The 15,691-nt window shown below is 36.9% G+C and overlaps 2 protein-coding genes across 2 annotated transcripts; both read right to left on the reverse strand.

The window, feature by feature from the left end:
- Nucleotides 1–553: 553 nt before the first annotated feature.
- Nucleotides 554–3,075, reverse strand: LOC132600088 (glutathione transferase GST 23-like). The gene is made up of 2 exons (XM_060313210.1): nucleotides 2,536–3,075; nucleotides 554–1,100 (listed from the first exon to the last, which is right to left on the reverse strand). The coding sequence occupies exons 1-2, from the start codon at nucleotides 2,851–2,853 to the stop codon at nucleotides 735–737; spliced, it is 684 nt and encodes a 227-aa protein (XP_060169193.1). The 5' UTR covers nucleotides 2,854–3,075; the 3' UTR covers nucleotides 554–734.
- A 9,807-nt stretch (nucleotides 3,076–12,882) lies between these two features.
- LOC132645948 (glutathione S-transferase U7-like) lies at nucleotides 12,883–14,477 on the reverse strand. The gene is made up of 2 exons (XM_060363220.1): nucleotides 13,922–14,477; nucleotides 12,883–13,406 (listed from the first exon to the last, which is right to left on the reverse strand). Exons 1-2 carry the CDS (start codon nucleotides 14,240–14,242, stop codon nucleotides 13,047–13,049), a joined length of 681 nt encoding a protein of 226 aa, XP_060219203.1. The 5' UTR covers nucleotides 14,243–14,477; the 3' UTR covers nucleotides 12,883–13,046.
- Between the last annotated feature and the right edge of the window lie 1,214 nt (nucleotides 14,478–15,691).

Genomic DNA, 15,691 nt, shown 5'->3' on the forward strand with positions numbered 1-15,691 from the left:
TAGTCAACAATTTGAACTACTTTGGGCCAGTGGATAAATAATCAAAATGGATCATTTGCACTTTTATCCCTATTTTGTGCTGGTTTTTAATTTTGTCATTCAAAATCGAACTTATACCTAAAGGGGCATAAGTTATGCATCATAATATCCACAAGTTATGTCAATTTACTTAAATAACTTATGCCCCGCTAGGCATAAGTTCGATTTTAAAGACAAAAATTAAAGACCAACCCATTTGAAGGAGAAAAATTAAAGCCCAGTCCATTTGACTAGCCCAGAATGAAGCATGAGCTAAAATGACTTTAATATTGTAGTGGCATATCTATTAAGGAAATGTACTGAAATAGTGATACACTAGAGAAATATGAAATTTTTTGAGTCATTTTATTCCTTGTGAAGTAAAAACAATTCATTGATAGATGTTCCTTAGACTAGTGAGATGTTGGCAAGGTGTTGGTTGTAATTATTGAAATAAACATATACTGTACAAATAAATGCACCGCCTTTTTAATTTGTCACTTACTTAATTGTCAGTCTACCCGGGAATATAAAAGAAGGAAAATCAAATACATTCTCATTTTTTAAGACAAACAATTACTGTAAGGAACATTTTCTTGTTTATTTTTGCAACTTAATTAAGACAAACAATTACTCTAAAGGACTTGGTACAGAGAGACAAAACCAAAGATCAAAAAGTGAGACAAATGGAAATAATATCCCAGAAACAAACTCTATTATCTATCATTGGCAAAAGCAAGTAGAGACATTTTTCTATAAGCCTGGTAGATACTGAGCATTCCATCATAAGGTGTAATATTATCTTTAATTAATGGCACTTCCCAAAAGTTTTTCATCCACCTATCCATTTGAGGATAATTTGTTGAGTCCATTGCCTTGTACTTTGCAGCTACTTCCACAAACTGGAGCCAGTATGTTGACCATCCTACTACTATATCCACATATCCAATCTCATCTCCTCCAAAGAATTTTTTTCCGGTTAGTTCACTTTCAAGAATTCCCAATGCCTCTTTCATTGTTTCAACCCCCTTGGCTTGTTTTTCTCCAGTGTAATAAAATGCATCTCTTGATGGTCCACATAGCTGCAACATATTCAACAATATTTCCTTAAATAAAAGAAAAATAATTGTGATAGGTTCAGAAGCGAGTCAGTAAAATTAGTAACTTAAAGCCAAACTTAGGATGGGGGCATACTTTTTCCACAATGATTTTTTTTTTTCACAATGATTTTGTTTTTCTTTTCTCTATAGATTTCGTTGTTTTTTCTTCAAAATTTAAGTTATAACTCTAAAGTAATAATTTTTGGGTCATTTGCACGATTGCCCTTCAAAGGCACTAGTCTTTAATTTTTGTCCCTCAAATTGGTGATCTTTAATTTTTGCCCGTCGCTTAATACACCGAGGTCCTGGGTTCAAACCCCGGCTCAATAAAAAAAAAAATCGCAAGACAGAGTTTCGTAGCAAAAGTTAGGCTTTTAAGGCATAATTTTACAAAATTTCAATTGAATAAAAAAAAATTGCCTTAATGCAAACCACTATCTTAAGGCAGAGTTTTGCCTTCACCATAAGGTAGAGTTTTGTCATGTCTGAAGGCAAAACTCTACCTTAAGGCTCAAACTCTGCCTGATTAGGCAGAGTTTCAAACTTGCCTTAAGACAGGTAACAAAACTCTGCCTTGCGAATCCAAACTCTACTTTACGGATTTTTTTTTAAATTTTTTACTAAGCGGGAGTTCGAACCTGAAACCAAAGGGTTTTTTAGTGAAGGGAAAAAATTAAAGACCACCAATTTGAGGAATAAAAATTAAAGACCAGTGCCTTTGATGGGCATTCCTAACAAAAAAAAACAGATTTTTGGGGCCTAAAAAGAGAGGCTTCACTTGCTTGGGCCTTGAGCCGCCCCTGGCCCTATTAGGGCATTTAATATCAGAGTTTGCCTTTCAAATGGGTTGGTCTTTATTTTTTATCCTTCAAAATCGAACTTATATTTAGGAGGACATAACTTCTTTAAGGGCGGGGCTATAACTTGTGGATATTATGATGCGAAACTATAAACTTATAACAACAACAATAACAAAATTATTTGTTATGAGGGCCAAAAATTAAGACCAGCACAAAATAGGAACAAAAGTGCAAATGACCTATTAGGCAGGGCTAATATTCACAAATAATCACTTTTCAGTCTTTAAATTGAAAAATAATCAATGTCATAAAGTTTCAAATATCATAGAAAAATTATAAGACATTCTCATTAAGTTTCACCTGTGGAATTTGAAGTTACGTGATAATGACTATTTTTCAAAGACAAGTCTGAAAAGCGGCCCAAAAGAGTTATTTCTAAGTTAGACGGTGTCTTTCACCATGGTGAGTCTAGAGTAGACATAACAAGTTCAACAAAACTCAATGTGTTTAGCTCAAACCTTATATGCAAGTGTGTAAGCATACGTAAGAGAAAAAACTAAATGTATGAATAAAAGCTCACCCACTCTAAATCCAAGATTATAGTGGAGTGAGCTTACCTTTTCCTCAGAGAAGTTAGCCCAAAATCGTGCAGAGGCTCTTTGAAAAGGATCTCTAGGCAGGATGGGATTTTGAGGCCATGTATCGTCTATGTATTGAAGAATGATAAGGGATTCACATATTGGCTTTCCACCATGAACTAGTACTGGAACAGTCTTGTCAATAGGATTCATTTCTAGAAGCAATGGGCTTTTGTTTGACAGATCTTCTTCTATGAATTCATAATCTAAGCCTTTCAATTTTAGTGCCCAAATCACTGTCCACACAAACGGGCTCACTCTGGTGCCCAACAGCTTCAGATCTGCTTTAGTACTCATGCAATTACCTTTGCTTCTATGACCAATATGATTCTTCTATTGGACTCCTTAATAAGACAGCATCTTCAACTGCAACAGGTGAATAAATAATAGTAGAAAAAAATGGTGGTTGTGCAAAGCTTCAATCATTAGAAAAATCAATGTAACGACAAACGGTCTGTTATAAGCGCGTAAAATTTTATTGATTATACCAAGTTTAGAGAATTTATTTGTATTTTTCTAGTGTATTTACCTCTTAATAAAACTAAAGAATATACCTTTGTGGTACATCCCAAATGTCAATTAGATTGTATGTCAAAACTTTCTGATATTGACCAAAAAAATAAAAGGAAAATTGGACTAGTTAAAGCCGTTCGCTGCAAAATTAGGGATTTAACTATCTAACAACAGTATTTGGAAAGACTAGAATGTAAGGTTGGTTCTTCTCGTTTTGGGAATCTGTTGTTTATTTTCTTTTAATTTGAAGAATGATTAACATTTATCTGTTAATGCAACTAGATTGATAAATAGTGTAAATATGTAGTAAAAGAATATTTTGTAAATCTTCTATTTTAGGTTAGTATAGTTTGTATCCTAATAGGACATTGTAACTATGGTATATTTACCAACTCAATCAATGAGAATAATGACGGAATTAATCTCTTTCATGGTATCAGATACTAGGGTTTTTTTCCTTCTCTTCCGCTGCCCTAATTCTCCGACATCCTATACCCACTTTTCCGACGTCTTCTTCTTCTTCTTCTTCTTCTTCTTCTTCTTCTTCTTCTTCTTCTTCTTCGATTTCCGTCCATTTTTCTTGTCTTCCATCAATGGCAGACACCAAGTTACATCCTGCTTTGGCTGTCTCCAACATCAAGAATCACATCCCAATCATTCTTGAGATGAAAACGGATCATTATTCGTCTTGGGCCGAATTATTCAAACTTCATGCCCGGTTCACCGTGTCCTTTCCCACATTCTGCCAACCGGAAAGGAGAAGGCTCCTACCACCGACGACGAAAAGGAGTTGTGGTCCACTTTGGATGCCACGGTACTTCAATGGGTATATGCAACTATATCCACGGACTTATTGTCACACCCCATTTTAACCGGGTTTTATTTAGGAGTATGACGTATTGGTGATTCCTATTTTTTTGTGTTTTAAGGAGTCGCCACCTAATTAATTTAACGGTGAATTAGGACACCTAGAGGTTAACTAAGGCAAAGTTAAAACTAAACCTCAATTAGTAGTCTGCTTAACCAGTGTGATTCTAGGTAAGGGCTCTATATTATCCTAAAGGGAAGGGGTTAGGCATCCTTTAGAATCCGTTAACTTACGGTTATCCGACCAAACTTAGGTTAATTAATTAAGATGGAAATTCATATAAAAGAGGACTTTGAATGCCATTTTAAATAAACTCGTAAATATTACTAAGGCTTTAAATCAAATGCTATTTAGAAATAAAACTTATAAAAGATAGTTTGCATAAAAGAGGATTTTAGATGCTATTTAAATAAAGCTTAAAATGTTGCTAAGACTTCATATGAAAGTAATAATGCTGTCATTTGAAATAATACTTGTAGAAAATATGATGCGTTGCATACAAGAAGATTTTAAAGGCTATTTAAAATAAGACTCGAACATGCTAAAACCTTGAATGAAAAATGTAATAATGTTCTTAAAAAATAGGACTTGCAAAAATATAACAACTCGTCTATAGCAAAATGTGAACTTTAGACAAAATTTTGTATTATATCAATATGGTGATGTAAAAATACCTAAACTTATTTTTCTTTAAAATGTGATGGATAGGGTATGAATTTTCATTATTTTATATTAATTATACTTAGATAAAAGAAGTGTATTATTGGATAAACTTTGAAAAATTATTCATAGAATGTATTTGAACTTATATTTGCATATTAATGACGTTTTGAAATGTTTAGATAGTAAGAATAAAATATGATTCCTTTTAACTTAAAATATATAGTCATGGCATTTTGTGAATTAATTATTCCAAATAAATATTAGACCTTATGGAATTAATTATTCCAAATAAATATTAATAGTTTTAACATGAAAAGAAGAGAATAACTTATGGAATTAATTATTAGTCCTCCTAACTACCCATCACTAAAACTAAACCTACTAATTCATCTAAGGTTCATCTAAATTAAGAAGATAAAAACAAAATAACGAGTTAGTCATGCAATACAAATTAAATGCACAACAGCAAAATAGAGGAGTAGATGTAATTTAAATGGGCTCAGCCCATTCTAAAACAAAAAATGCTGCAATTGGGAATGGGCTCAGCAACAGGAAATTAAATGGATTGGTCCATTTTGACTGGCCACTGCAAATCTGCTGCTGCTATTGGGCTTAGCCCAGAAATTCCTTTTATTTTGCTGTGGATGGGTTGACACGGGAGAGAGATTGCGTCGGGATTTTAGCCCAACATCGAGTGCGGAGGAGGAACGAGTTTCTCGGACTCGTATGCGATTGTCATGCATAAAATGAAAAGAAAAGGATTAATGTATAATCAATAATAGGTCTAAACACATATAATATAAAATCAGAATAAACCAACTGGGTTACGTACACATCGTGTATACTTAAGTATACCTAATGTATACGCATATCTATCTCACAAAAACAAAACAATACAAGGTGTATACGTATATATATTTATTATATCACGATATAGGATCTGCCAAACCCAAATGCAGAGTTGCAAACTTAAAATTGCAACAGCGATTTTCATCAGCTACATCGAAACATCCATATGCAAATATTTCAGCAAATAGAAGCAGTTGTTCTACTAAACTCATAGAGTGGATCAAATGTAGTATTACTCTTGTTGTAAAAAAAGAACTAATAAGCAGCTGATTCCCTTTTCGAAGTATAACATTCGTTTTATCATAGTAATAATATTCCCTAGCAAACAGCAAACAACAAACAGATGTAGTCTATAATAGACTAGCTAAACCTTTCAGAGAATGCACAAATTATTATGTTTGAATGGTAATTAAGATGCAGCAAGAATCTTCAGGTTGAGCATATCACAATGGTTAGATTTGGACATAGCTGCAGAGACTAATTACATGAAATGTAAGATTTACTATGCCTAGACAATGCTAACTCAGCTACAGGTTCAATGAGAAAGAATAAACAGGCCCACTACTGGGTTCATCTCTAATGCATTGTGATGTATGATCAACTGATGACCAAACTGCCATTTTGTGACACACACAAAGAGAAAGCTGAAACTAAACATAGATAAAGATGCACGTTCAGGCTTCGAACTAAGACCAGTTTTTAGAAATGGGGTTGTTTGATTGGACAGCTACCATTCTAAAATGATTCCATGAATCCGCCACAACCAGAAAACCAAATCATTTAGCAGCAAACTCACACACCAGGCAGATTCAGCTGATTGGGACTAACATATACTTAATAGAATTTTAAAAATTGATAGATACCTAACCCATGCCAAATAACTGAACTGAACAACCATTTAAAACAGACATAATTTATTTCAAAACTGATATTTTATACACTCTATTGCATAACTGCGATTAGCCTAATATAAGGATTCCTTAACCACATATCTTTAATGTATCAATCCAGTTTCTTTAAAACAATCACAAGGATTCTTTTCATTCTTCACAAAAGGCAAATTCTTTTGACAGACAGAAAACTGAAGCGATTGATTTCAAATGCCTATATTTCTTACCTATACTAGCATACATCCCTATTTATCCAATGCACAGTAACAACATCCTCTTCTAATAGTGAAATCAGAATGAAACACAAAGTTATACTTCACAAGTTCGAATCATATATGTATATACCAAGACTGCCAGACATCAATTACATTTTTTCAGGATATTCCAGATTATTAAGGCTTAGGATAGAGCCTAATCACTCAGACTCCCAGGGAAATGATAACGCATTAAACAATAATCTATCCAATGCACAGCAACAATATCCTCTTCTAACCAGTACATAAAGGCAAATCAAATAGGCATTGATAACAGTCCTTGTTAGACCCTGATCAGACAAGATGCAGACTAACTAATCATGGAAGAAGGCTGATGCATACAAACACGATTAATAGGCCGCCTAATTTAAACCAACACATGATTAATCTAATGGCATACCAGTCGACAAATATAGGCTTAAAGCACCAGGTTAATTCTAAACTTGCATATAAAGTTAACACAATCACAGAACTGAACTAAACAGGATCAAATATGTTTAATACGACTAAAATAACTGCTAACGAAATTGAAATACAATTAAGCAAACCAACCCATAAGCAGTTTCACACATTACAACAAATACCAAAAGTAACTTAAGGGAAGGAAATTTACCTTCTTCGGGTGCAGCGAAGTGAGACGAAGGGTTCGATATGACCTCGAACACTTCAAAACTCAGTTCCCAAAAATAAGAGAGATTGATAAAAATCGAAATTTTGGCTTAGAGTATGTTTAGCAACAAAACGAACATCTTCAGTTTCTATGGAATTTTAGGCTAAAAGACTTAAATTTTCAAAGGGTTATTGTACGGATGAGAGCTTAATTCTTAGGGGGGATTTCCTGAATTCCAAAAATCCCTTCTTTCTTGAGGGGGGTCTCACCTTCCCAAAAAATCCCCTCAGATGGATCAAAAAATCGGTACTTATAAGGAAATTTTAGGGTTTTCGTTTTGAGAAAGAGAGAGAGGAGCGGGGGGACAGGAGAACGTGGGGTGGCAGAAGCGTGGGGGAGACAAAGGAGCGTGGGGGGACAAGGTGTGGTGGGCGACAAGGTGAAGTGGGGGCAACGTGGGGGAGCAGAGGGAGGAAGGAGGAGAAAGGGTATGGGCGAAAATGGAGGGGAGAAGGGAGGTGAAGAGAGAGAGGGAGAGGAAAAAGCGTGGGGGAGACAAACGGAAGTGGGGGGGAGTGGCATGGTGGAGAGGAGAGAAGAGAGACGAAGGGAAGAGAGAGAAGGGGGGAAAAAGTGCGGCGGAAGGGGGAAAGGGAAAATGAAGGGGATAGGAAACCCTACCCGTTTTCAATTAATTAAGAAAACGGGTCGGGTCCCTCTTTTGGGTTGGACCGGGTTAATGGATAATGGGCTGGTTTAATTTCTTTTGGACTGGTATTAAGTGAATGGGCTGGCCAAAATTAAAAGGATGGGCTGGGGTGAATTAAAATGTGGCCACATAAATAAAAATGTGGACTGGTTTTGTGAATTGGTCCGAAAATAATATGAGTTGATTGGGAAAACAAAGGCCTATTTAAATAATTTGTATTAAAATATTATTTATATAAAATATGCAATCATTAATGCTCAGATAAAAACAAATGACGTTGTAATAACCGTGCAATAATATTTCGAAAATCCACAGTAAAATAAATACTATTATTTAATTATGCAAAGATAAATGCGATGCGTGTGCGTAAGCTGGTAAAATGTCGAAATGATAGAAAATTGTGAATTATAATAATAGTAATAATAATAATAATAATAATAATAATAATAATAATAATAATAATAATAATAGTAACTGTAATAGAATAATGAAAAGGCTAATAATTTAGTAAAAAATAACTATATATTTTAATTTTTTCTAAAAATATTAGAAGCGTAAATAGGTATTTTTGAAGAGAGGCGGGACAAAATTGGGTGTCAACACTTATTGCATACAATCATCGAAGAAGACCTATCGGTAAAGGAGGCTTGGGATCGGCTCCGTAATCTTTTTCAAGACAACAAAAACTCCCGTGCCGTTGCTTTGGAACATGATTTCTCTCATGTCAAGATGCGGGATTTTCCAAACGCTTCGGCGTATTGGCAACGTCTCTAGACCTTGGCCGATCAACTTAAGAGTGTGGGGGCTCCGGTGACCGACAACCGCCTCGTTCTCCAACTGGTGGCTGGACTCCCAGAGGCATACAAGAATTTGGGTACCTACATCCGCCAAAGTAAGCCTCTTCCACTATTCTCTGAAGCTCGGTCAAGTTTGTGCCTTGAGGAAAAGGCGTTGGCTGAAATGCACGATGACTCACCCGCGGCTATGGTGGCTAATTCCAAACGTGATTTTGATGACTCTTCTCATCTGAAAAATTCTGGTCGTTCTCACCATCATCGGGGCAAAAATAACAACAAAAACCGCGGCTCTAGCGGCGGGAATAATAACGGCGGCGGCCGTGGCAGCCGACGCCGTGAAGGACGCCCCTCAGGTGACCAGCAGCAGTGGCAACAGCCCTCCTCACCGTGGCAGTGGGGTTGGATGCCTCAGTGGGCTCCCCCTTGCCCGTATCCTACCACGCAGTGGGCTCGGCCACAGCAGCAGTGGCAGCTGCCATCTTCTTCGTCTGGCCCGAGGTCGCTGGCCCAGCCTGGCATTTTGGGCTCGCGACCACAGCAGCAGGCATATGCAGCCGCGGGCCCCCCGACGTAATGGACTCCGACGGATATTGAATCGGCCATGCACACGATGACGTTGAACCAACCCGATTCGAATTGGTATATGGATATCGGCGCCACGTCCCATATGACATCCACAAAAGGTACTCTCTCGTCTTATTTTAATTTGAGCAATCGTAATACTGGCATTGTTGTTGGTAATGGTAATTCAATTCCAATTCGAGGTTGTGGTCATGCTAAATTGCCTCCCCCGAACCCTCCTTTATTGTTAAACAATGTCCTTCATGCGCCAAAACTCATAAAGAATTTGATATCAGTTCGTAAATTTATTACTGCTAACTATGTGAGTGTTGAATTTGATCCTTATGGGTTTTCTGTGAAGGATTTCCGGACGGGGATGGCTCCCATGAGATGTAATAGTAGGGGTGCTCTCTATCCATTGTCCACCTTCAAATTTTCCACCAATTCACCGTCAACTTTTGCTGCCTTGTCTTCTACCCGTTGGCATGATCGTTTGGGCCACCCGGGAGCTTCTATTTTGGATTTTCTTAAGCGTAATAAAAGCATTGAATGTAATAGTTCTAGTTCATCTAGTATTTGTCATTCTTGCGTTCTTGGTAAACATGTTAAGTTGCCATTTGCTAGTTCTATTTCCGAAACTTTGTTTCCATTTGACATTATTCATAGTGATTTGTGGACTTCTCCAATTTTGAGTTCTATGGGCCATCGTTATTATGTTCTGTTTTTGGATGATTTTACCAACTATTTGTGGACTTTCTCTTTGACTAGAAAATCTGATGTTTACTCAAAATTCATGGATTTTAAGACCCATATTCTTACTCAATTTGAACGTCCTATCAAGAATGTCCAATGTGATAATGGGAGGGAATATACTAATAGTCAATTCAAAAAATTTTGTGCATCCAATGGGATATCTTTCCGTCTTTCGTGTCCTCATACATCCTCTCAAAATGGGAAAGCAGAAAGAAAAATTCGTTCACTAAATAATGTCATCCGGACTCTTCTTGCTCATGTCTCCATTCCTCCGTCTTTTTGGCATCATGCATTGCAAATGGCGACGTATCTCATTAATATTTTACCAAGTAAGCTATTGGGTCACAAATCACCTTTAGAGGTCCTTTACCAACGGAAACCATCTTATTCTCATCTCCGAGTCTTTGGGTGTTTATGTTATCCCCTTTTTCCGTCTACTACTATTCACAAGTTGCACCCTCGGTCAATTCCATGTGTCTTTTTGGGATATCCACCAAACCATCGTGGCTACAAATGTTTTGATTTATCCTCAAATAAAATCATTATTTGTCGTCACGTTTTATTTGATGAGACTCAATTTTCGTTTTCCAAAATCTATACTCCGGCTCCCACCTCTTATGACTTCCTTGATGATGGCCTCTCTCCAGACTTGATCCATCATATAGCCGCCATCCCTCCACCGCTGCCCTGTCCCCCTCTGTCGCTGCCCGTGACTCAGGACCACGCCGACCCCTCCCCACCTGGGCAGCAGCCTCCATCGTCTTCTACGCAGGACCAGTCCGCCCCTCTCCCCCACCAGCTTCCCACCACCCCGCAAAACTCGATCATTTCTCCACCTGTCCAGCCCAATACCCACAAACGCATTGTCACTCGTAATCAGCGCCGGATTTTCAAACCCAAGCACCCATTTAATCTACATGCGGCGGTTACCAAGTCCCACATACCACGTAAACCGTTGGATGCGCTACGTGACCTGAATTGAAAATTGGCCATGGATGATGAATATGATGCTCTTATTAAAATAAGACGTGGGATTTGGTACCCCGTCCACCTAATGTGAATGTTATTCGGTCTATGTGGATTTTTACTCATAAAGAAAAGTCTAATGGTGTTTTTGAGAGGCATAAAGCCCGTCTTGTAGGTGATGGCAAAACACAGCAGGTTGGCATTGATTGTGGTGAGACTTTCAGTCCGGTCGTGAAGCCAGCAACGATCCGCACTGTCTTAAGTCTAGCTCTATCTAAACATTGGCCCATTCATCAGTTGGATGTCAAAAATGCATTTCTTCATGGCGAGCTCAAGGAGACGGTTTATATGCATCAGCCTATGGGTTTTAGAGACCCATCTCGTCCCGAGTATGTATGTTTGTTGCGCAAGTCCTTATATGGGCTTAAACAGGCACCGCGACCTTAGTATAAAAGATTTGCTGACTTTGTTTCTTCCATTGGTTTTGCTAATAGCAGGTCTGACCACTTATTGTTCATCTATCGCAAAGGGCACCACTTGGCTTACATTTTACTATATGTGGATGATATTATTCTTACTGCTTCTTCAGATGCTCTCCGCTGTTCTATTATGGGCCTTCTTGGCTCAGAATTTGCTATGAAGGACTTAGGTCCTTTGAACTATTTTCTTGGCATTGCGGTGACCCGTCACAATGGTGGTATGTTTCTATCACAACGAAGTTATGCTACGAACATTATTGAACGTGCAGGAATGTCCTCGTGTAAGCCTTCTTCCACTCCGGTTGACACTAAACCGAAGGTCAGTGCCTCTTCTGGCGATCTGTGTGACGATCCCACTCATTTCCGGAGCCTTGCAGGTGCTATTCAGTATCTTACCTTCACCAGACCGGATATTTCTTATGCCGTACAACAGATTTGTCTTCATATGCATGCTCCACGAGATACGCATATGCTTGCTCTTAAGCGGATTATTCGGTATATTCAAGGTACTCTTGATCATGGTTTGCATCTCTACTCATCTTCAGTTACTGATTTGGTTTCATACACTGATGCTGATTGGGGGGGATGTCCAGACACCAGACGCTCGACGTCGGGTTATTGCGTGTTTTTGGTAGATAATTTGATATCCTGGTCATCTAAGCGTCAACCTACTCTTTCCCGCTCTAGTGCGGAAGCAGAATATAGGGGGGTTGCTAATGTTGTCTCTGAATCATGCTGGATACGTAACCTCCTCTTAGAATTACATTGTCCGATCCCTAAGGCTACTTTAGTATATTGTGATAATGTCAGTGCCATTTACCTGTCAGGAAATCCAGTCCAACATCAGCGCACCAAGCACATTGAGATGGATATACATTTTGTTCGTGAAAAGGTGGCGCGCGGCCACGTCCGTGTCCTTCATGTTCCGTCCCGATATCAGCTCGCCGATATTTTCACTAAAGGACTGCCATAGGTCTTATTTGATGATTTTCGGGACAGTCTCAGCGTTCGTAAACCTCCCGTTTCGACTGCGGGGGTGTGATAAATAGTGTAAATATGTATTAAAGAATATTTTGTAAATCTTCTATTTTATGTTAGTATAGTTTGTATCCTAATAGGACATTGTAACTATGGTATATTTACCAACTCAATCAATGAGAATAATGACGGAATTAATCTCTTTCGTAGATTAAAGAGTTCTTTATTTGTGAAGTCATCGAATAACACAAGAAGAGCCAACCAAATTCGGATGGTAAAAATACTCTTTCTTATGTTATTCGATGAATTCTCTTACTTTGAAATCTCCTAGTACTCTCGGCTAATTCGATGGCTTTTCTTGTGTAATTTTGGTCTTGTTCTTTACAATTCAATTAAATTATATTAACTTTTTTCCAATTACAAATGGCTAAAGTAATAAGGGGCTCCCAAAATTTGTCTGCATCTATCACTTTGACACTAGAATCCAGGCTTATTCTTATTAGTACATCTTACTAAAAAAGATGTACTTACTAGATACTTTCGTATTTAAACAATGGTTAAGAAAAATAATAACTTCCGTATCAAACGCCCCAAATATTTTCAATTTGCACCAGCCAAAGCTGCAACATCTTTGAACCCCTTGTAAGCAGCCTTGACAGCATCAGATTTAGGAAGGCTTTCTTGAATAATCGGAACTTGAATGAAATTATTGATCCATGCATGAAGATGAGGGTATTTTCTTGAATCCATTGCTTTGAATTCACCAACTTCCTCTATATATTGCAACCAGTAAGCAATCCAACCAACTACTATGTCAAGGTACCCTATTGTCTCCCCACTAAAAAACTTTTTCCCAATTATTTGCCCTTCAAGAATATGTAATCCCTCTGCCACCGATTCAACCCCCTCTGCTTTAGTCTCTCCAGAGGAGAAAAATGCCTTATTTGCTGCTTCATAGAACTGCATCAGTGATGAAAAAGAAGATTATTGCATAGCACTTTGTTTGAATGCAACCACTATTTAAGAGCCAGGCTTAACTGATCAAAAGTAGCTAATAAGTATCACTTAATTATTGAAGAACACTTTTAAGTATTGAAACAGTTTTTACAAATAAGCAGTTACCTATCTAGACAGAATTGTTAAAAGTAGATAAATAAACTGTTTGGATTTTGATTGGTAAATGGTTCTCTGGTCATACTTCACACAATTGTAAAAAAAACGCTTGGCTTCAAGTGATTCAATCGTTTTAGCTAAACCACTTGCATCAATCTCAACAATCAAGTTAGATGGCCCAATATTGAGATCCATTGCATCGCCCACAAAAAGTGAGATTAGTATGCTAGAAAATATGACAAATACCAATTACAATTTACATGAAGTTAAAATACACTAATATTGCAAAATTTCGTTACACCATCAATTGTATATAAGCTGAATCTTTTTTAATTAATTAGAATGGTTTAAAACAGAATTACCTTGCCATCAATAAACCTAGCCCAAAAACGAGCAGAAGCTCTCTCAAAAGGATCCACAGGGAATAGAGGATTAAAGGGCCATGTCTCTTCAATGTACTCGAGAATAACTAGTGATTCAGATATTGGTTTTCCACAATGAACCAGCACCGGCACCTTCTTATAAATTGGATTAAGCTCCACAAGCAATGGACTACTCCTGCTGGAGAAATCTTGCTCAATAAATTCATGATCAATGCCTTTTAGCTTAAGTGCCCACACTATTCTTTGAGTAAATATACTCTCTTTTGTGCCCAGGAGTTTCAGATCTGTACTCTCCTCCATTCTTTCTCCAACAAAATTATGATGTGAGGTTTCAATTGGATACTAATAACTTTGGAGTCAATTAAGTCATTCCATGCAAATTAAGATAACAAGGCTAGGGACAGAATAACCTATTTATGAACTCTTACAGCAAATATTAAATAATGATTAGGTTCACAATCAAAGAGCTATAGATATTTAATAGATAATTTTAATAGTATATATATAGAGTTTGAACAAAAAATAATGAATGGTGTAATCCGCTCCGCAGTAACCTTATCCCTCAATCAATGAAACTAGCTTTATGTCACATCTGTGTGTTAGAAAACTATGTTTCCACTGTGGTCCTTTTTGAAGGTTGATGATTTATTGTTTTCTTAAGGGCGGAAAAAAAAAAAAAAAAAGGAAACACGCAAAAGATTCCATTGACACCGAAAAGGAAATGGCGTTACAATATTTTATTTTCTATTTAAATTCCTTTTAGTGTTGGTATATTTTCAACACTAATGACAAAAGATTAAAAAAATAAAAAAAATAAAAGTCGCTAAAACTTCAAAAGGTAAAACCATACAAATTTTTCTGGTTTTCACTCTTACCTCTTGTTAAATTAAATTAAAGTAAATTGTTAGTACTTAAATGGCTATTAGGAGTACCATAGAATTGAGGAAATTTAAACCAACAAGAATTGTGGTGGATTGATAAGTATTTCTTCATTCTTAATCACTGAACTCGCATTCGAGCCTGCTGGAGTACAGTATATATACATATTTTTGTTATTTACATACATAATTTGGGAACGATATTATGACTGAATTGTATTAACAAAATTCTTTTGGGTACCACATAAAGCTTCATAATAAGACAACAACAATGTTATGTTTCCAAACATGGAAAATAACACTCACTTATGTTGTAAATCTCATTAACATTAATGAAAAATGATTAACTTAACCCAACTATCAATGAAATACAATAAGAACCACCGCAAAAAGTTGTGATGCAGCGGATGGGGCTGCTTGCCCTTTAATCAAAGGTCTTGTGTTCGAGCCCTGAATATGAAAAAATTCTTGGTAGGGAGCCCCCCCCCCCCCGAATGGGGCCTTATGCGGCGCGAATTCGGATATAATCGAGCTCCAATGCGGTTACGGGACACCGGGTGGGAAAAAAAAATACAATATGAGTCGAACAGGAATTGAGAATTAACTTTGTGTTATTTTCTCCCATTAGATCAATATAGCTACTTGAGAATTAATCTAAAAAATAAGACAAGTTACCTGCAACAAAAATTAGAATAAGCTACTCCCTATGTCTCAAAATATTTGTTGTATTTTTCATTTGCATGCCCTTTAAGAAAGCATTTGTAATGGTAGCATTTTGACTATTTTACCCTAAAAAATATTCCATGTAATCTCTCCTCAATAAATATTTACTCCATTAATGGTGAGAATCTCTTAAATTGTCACGACCCAA

The sequence above is a fragment of the Lycium barbarum genome, chromosome 6 (assembly GCF_019175385.1).
Source record: "Lycium barbarum isolate Lr01 chromosome 6, ASM1917538v2, whole genome shotgun sequence".
Lineage (NCBI taxonomy): Eukaryota > Viridiplantae > Streptophyta > Magnoliopsida > Solanales > Solanaceae > Lycium > Lycium barbarum.

Excerpts from the sequence above, each read along its gene's own strand:
- LOC132645948 (XM_060363220.1), bottom strand. The coding sequence starts at position 14,242 with ATGGAGGAGAGTACAGATCTGAAACTCCTGGGCACAAAAGAGAGTATA. Across the intron at positions 13,407-13,921 it reads CTAGGTTTATTGATGGCAAG|TTCTATGAAGCAGCAAATAA; the intron begins GTAATTCTGTTT and ends TCACTGATGCAG.
- LOC132600088 (XM_060313210.1), bottom strand. The coding sequence starts at position 2,853 with ATGAGTACTAAAGCAGATCTGAAGCTGTTGGGCACCAGAGTGAGCCCG. Across the intron at positions 1,101-2,535 it reads CTAACTTCTCTGAGGAAAAG|CTATGTGGACCATCAAGAGA; the intron begins GTAAGCTCACTC and ends AATATGTTGCAG.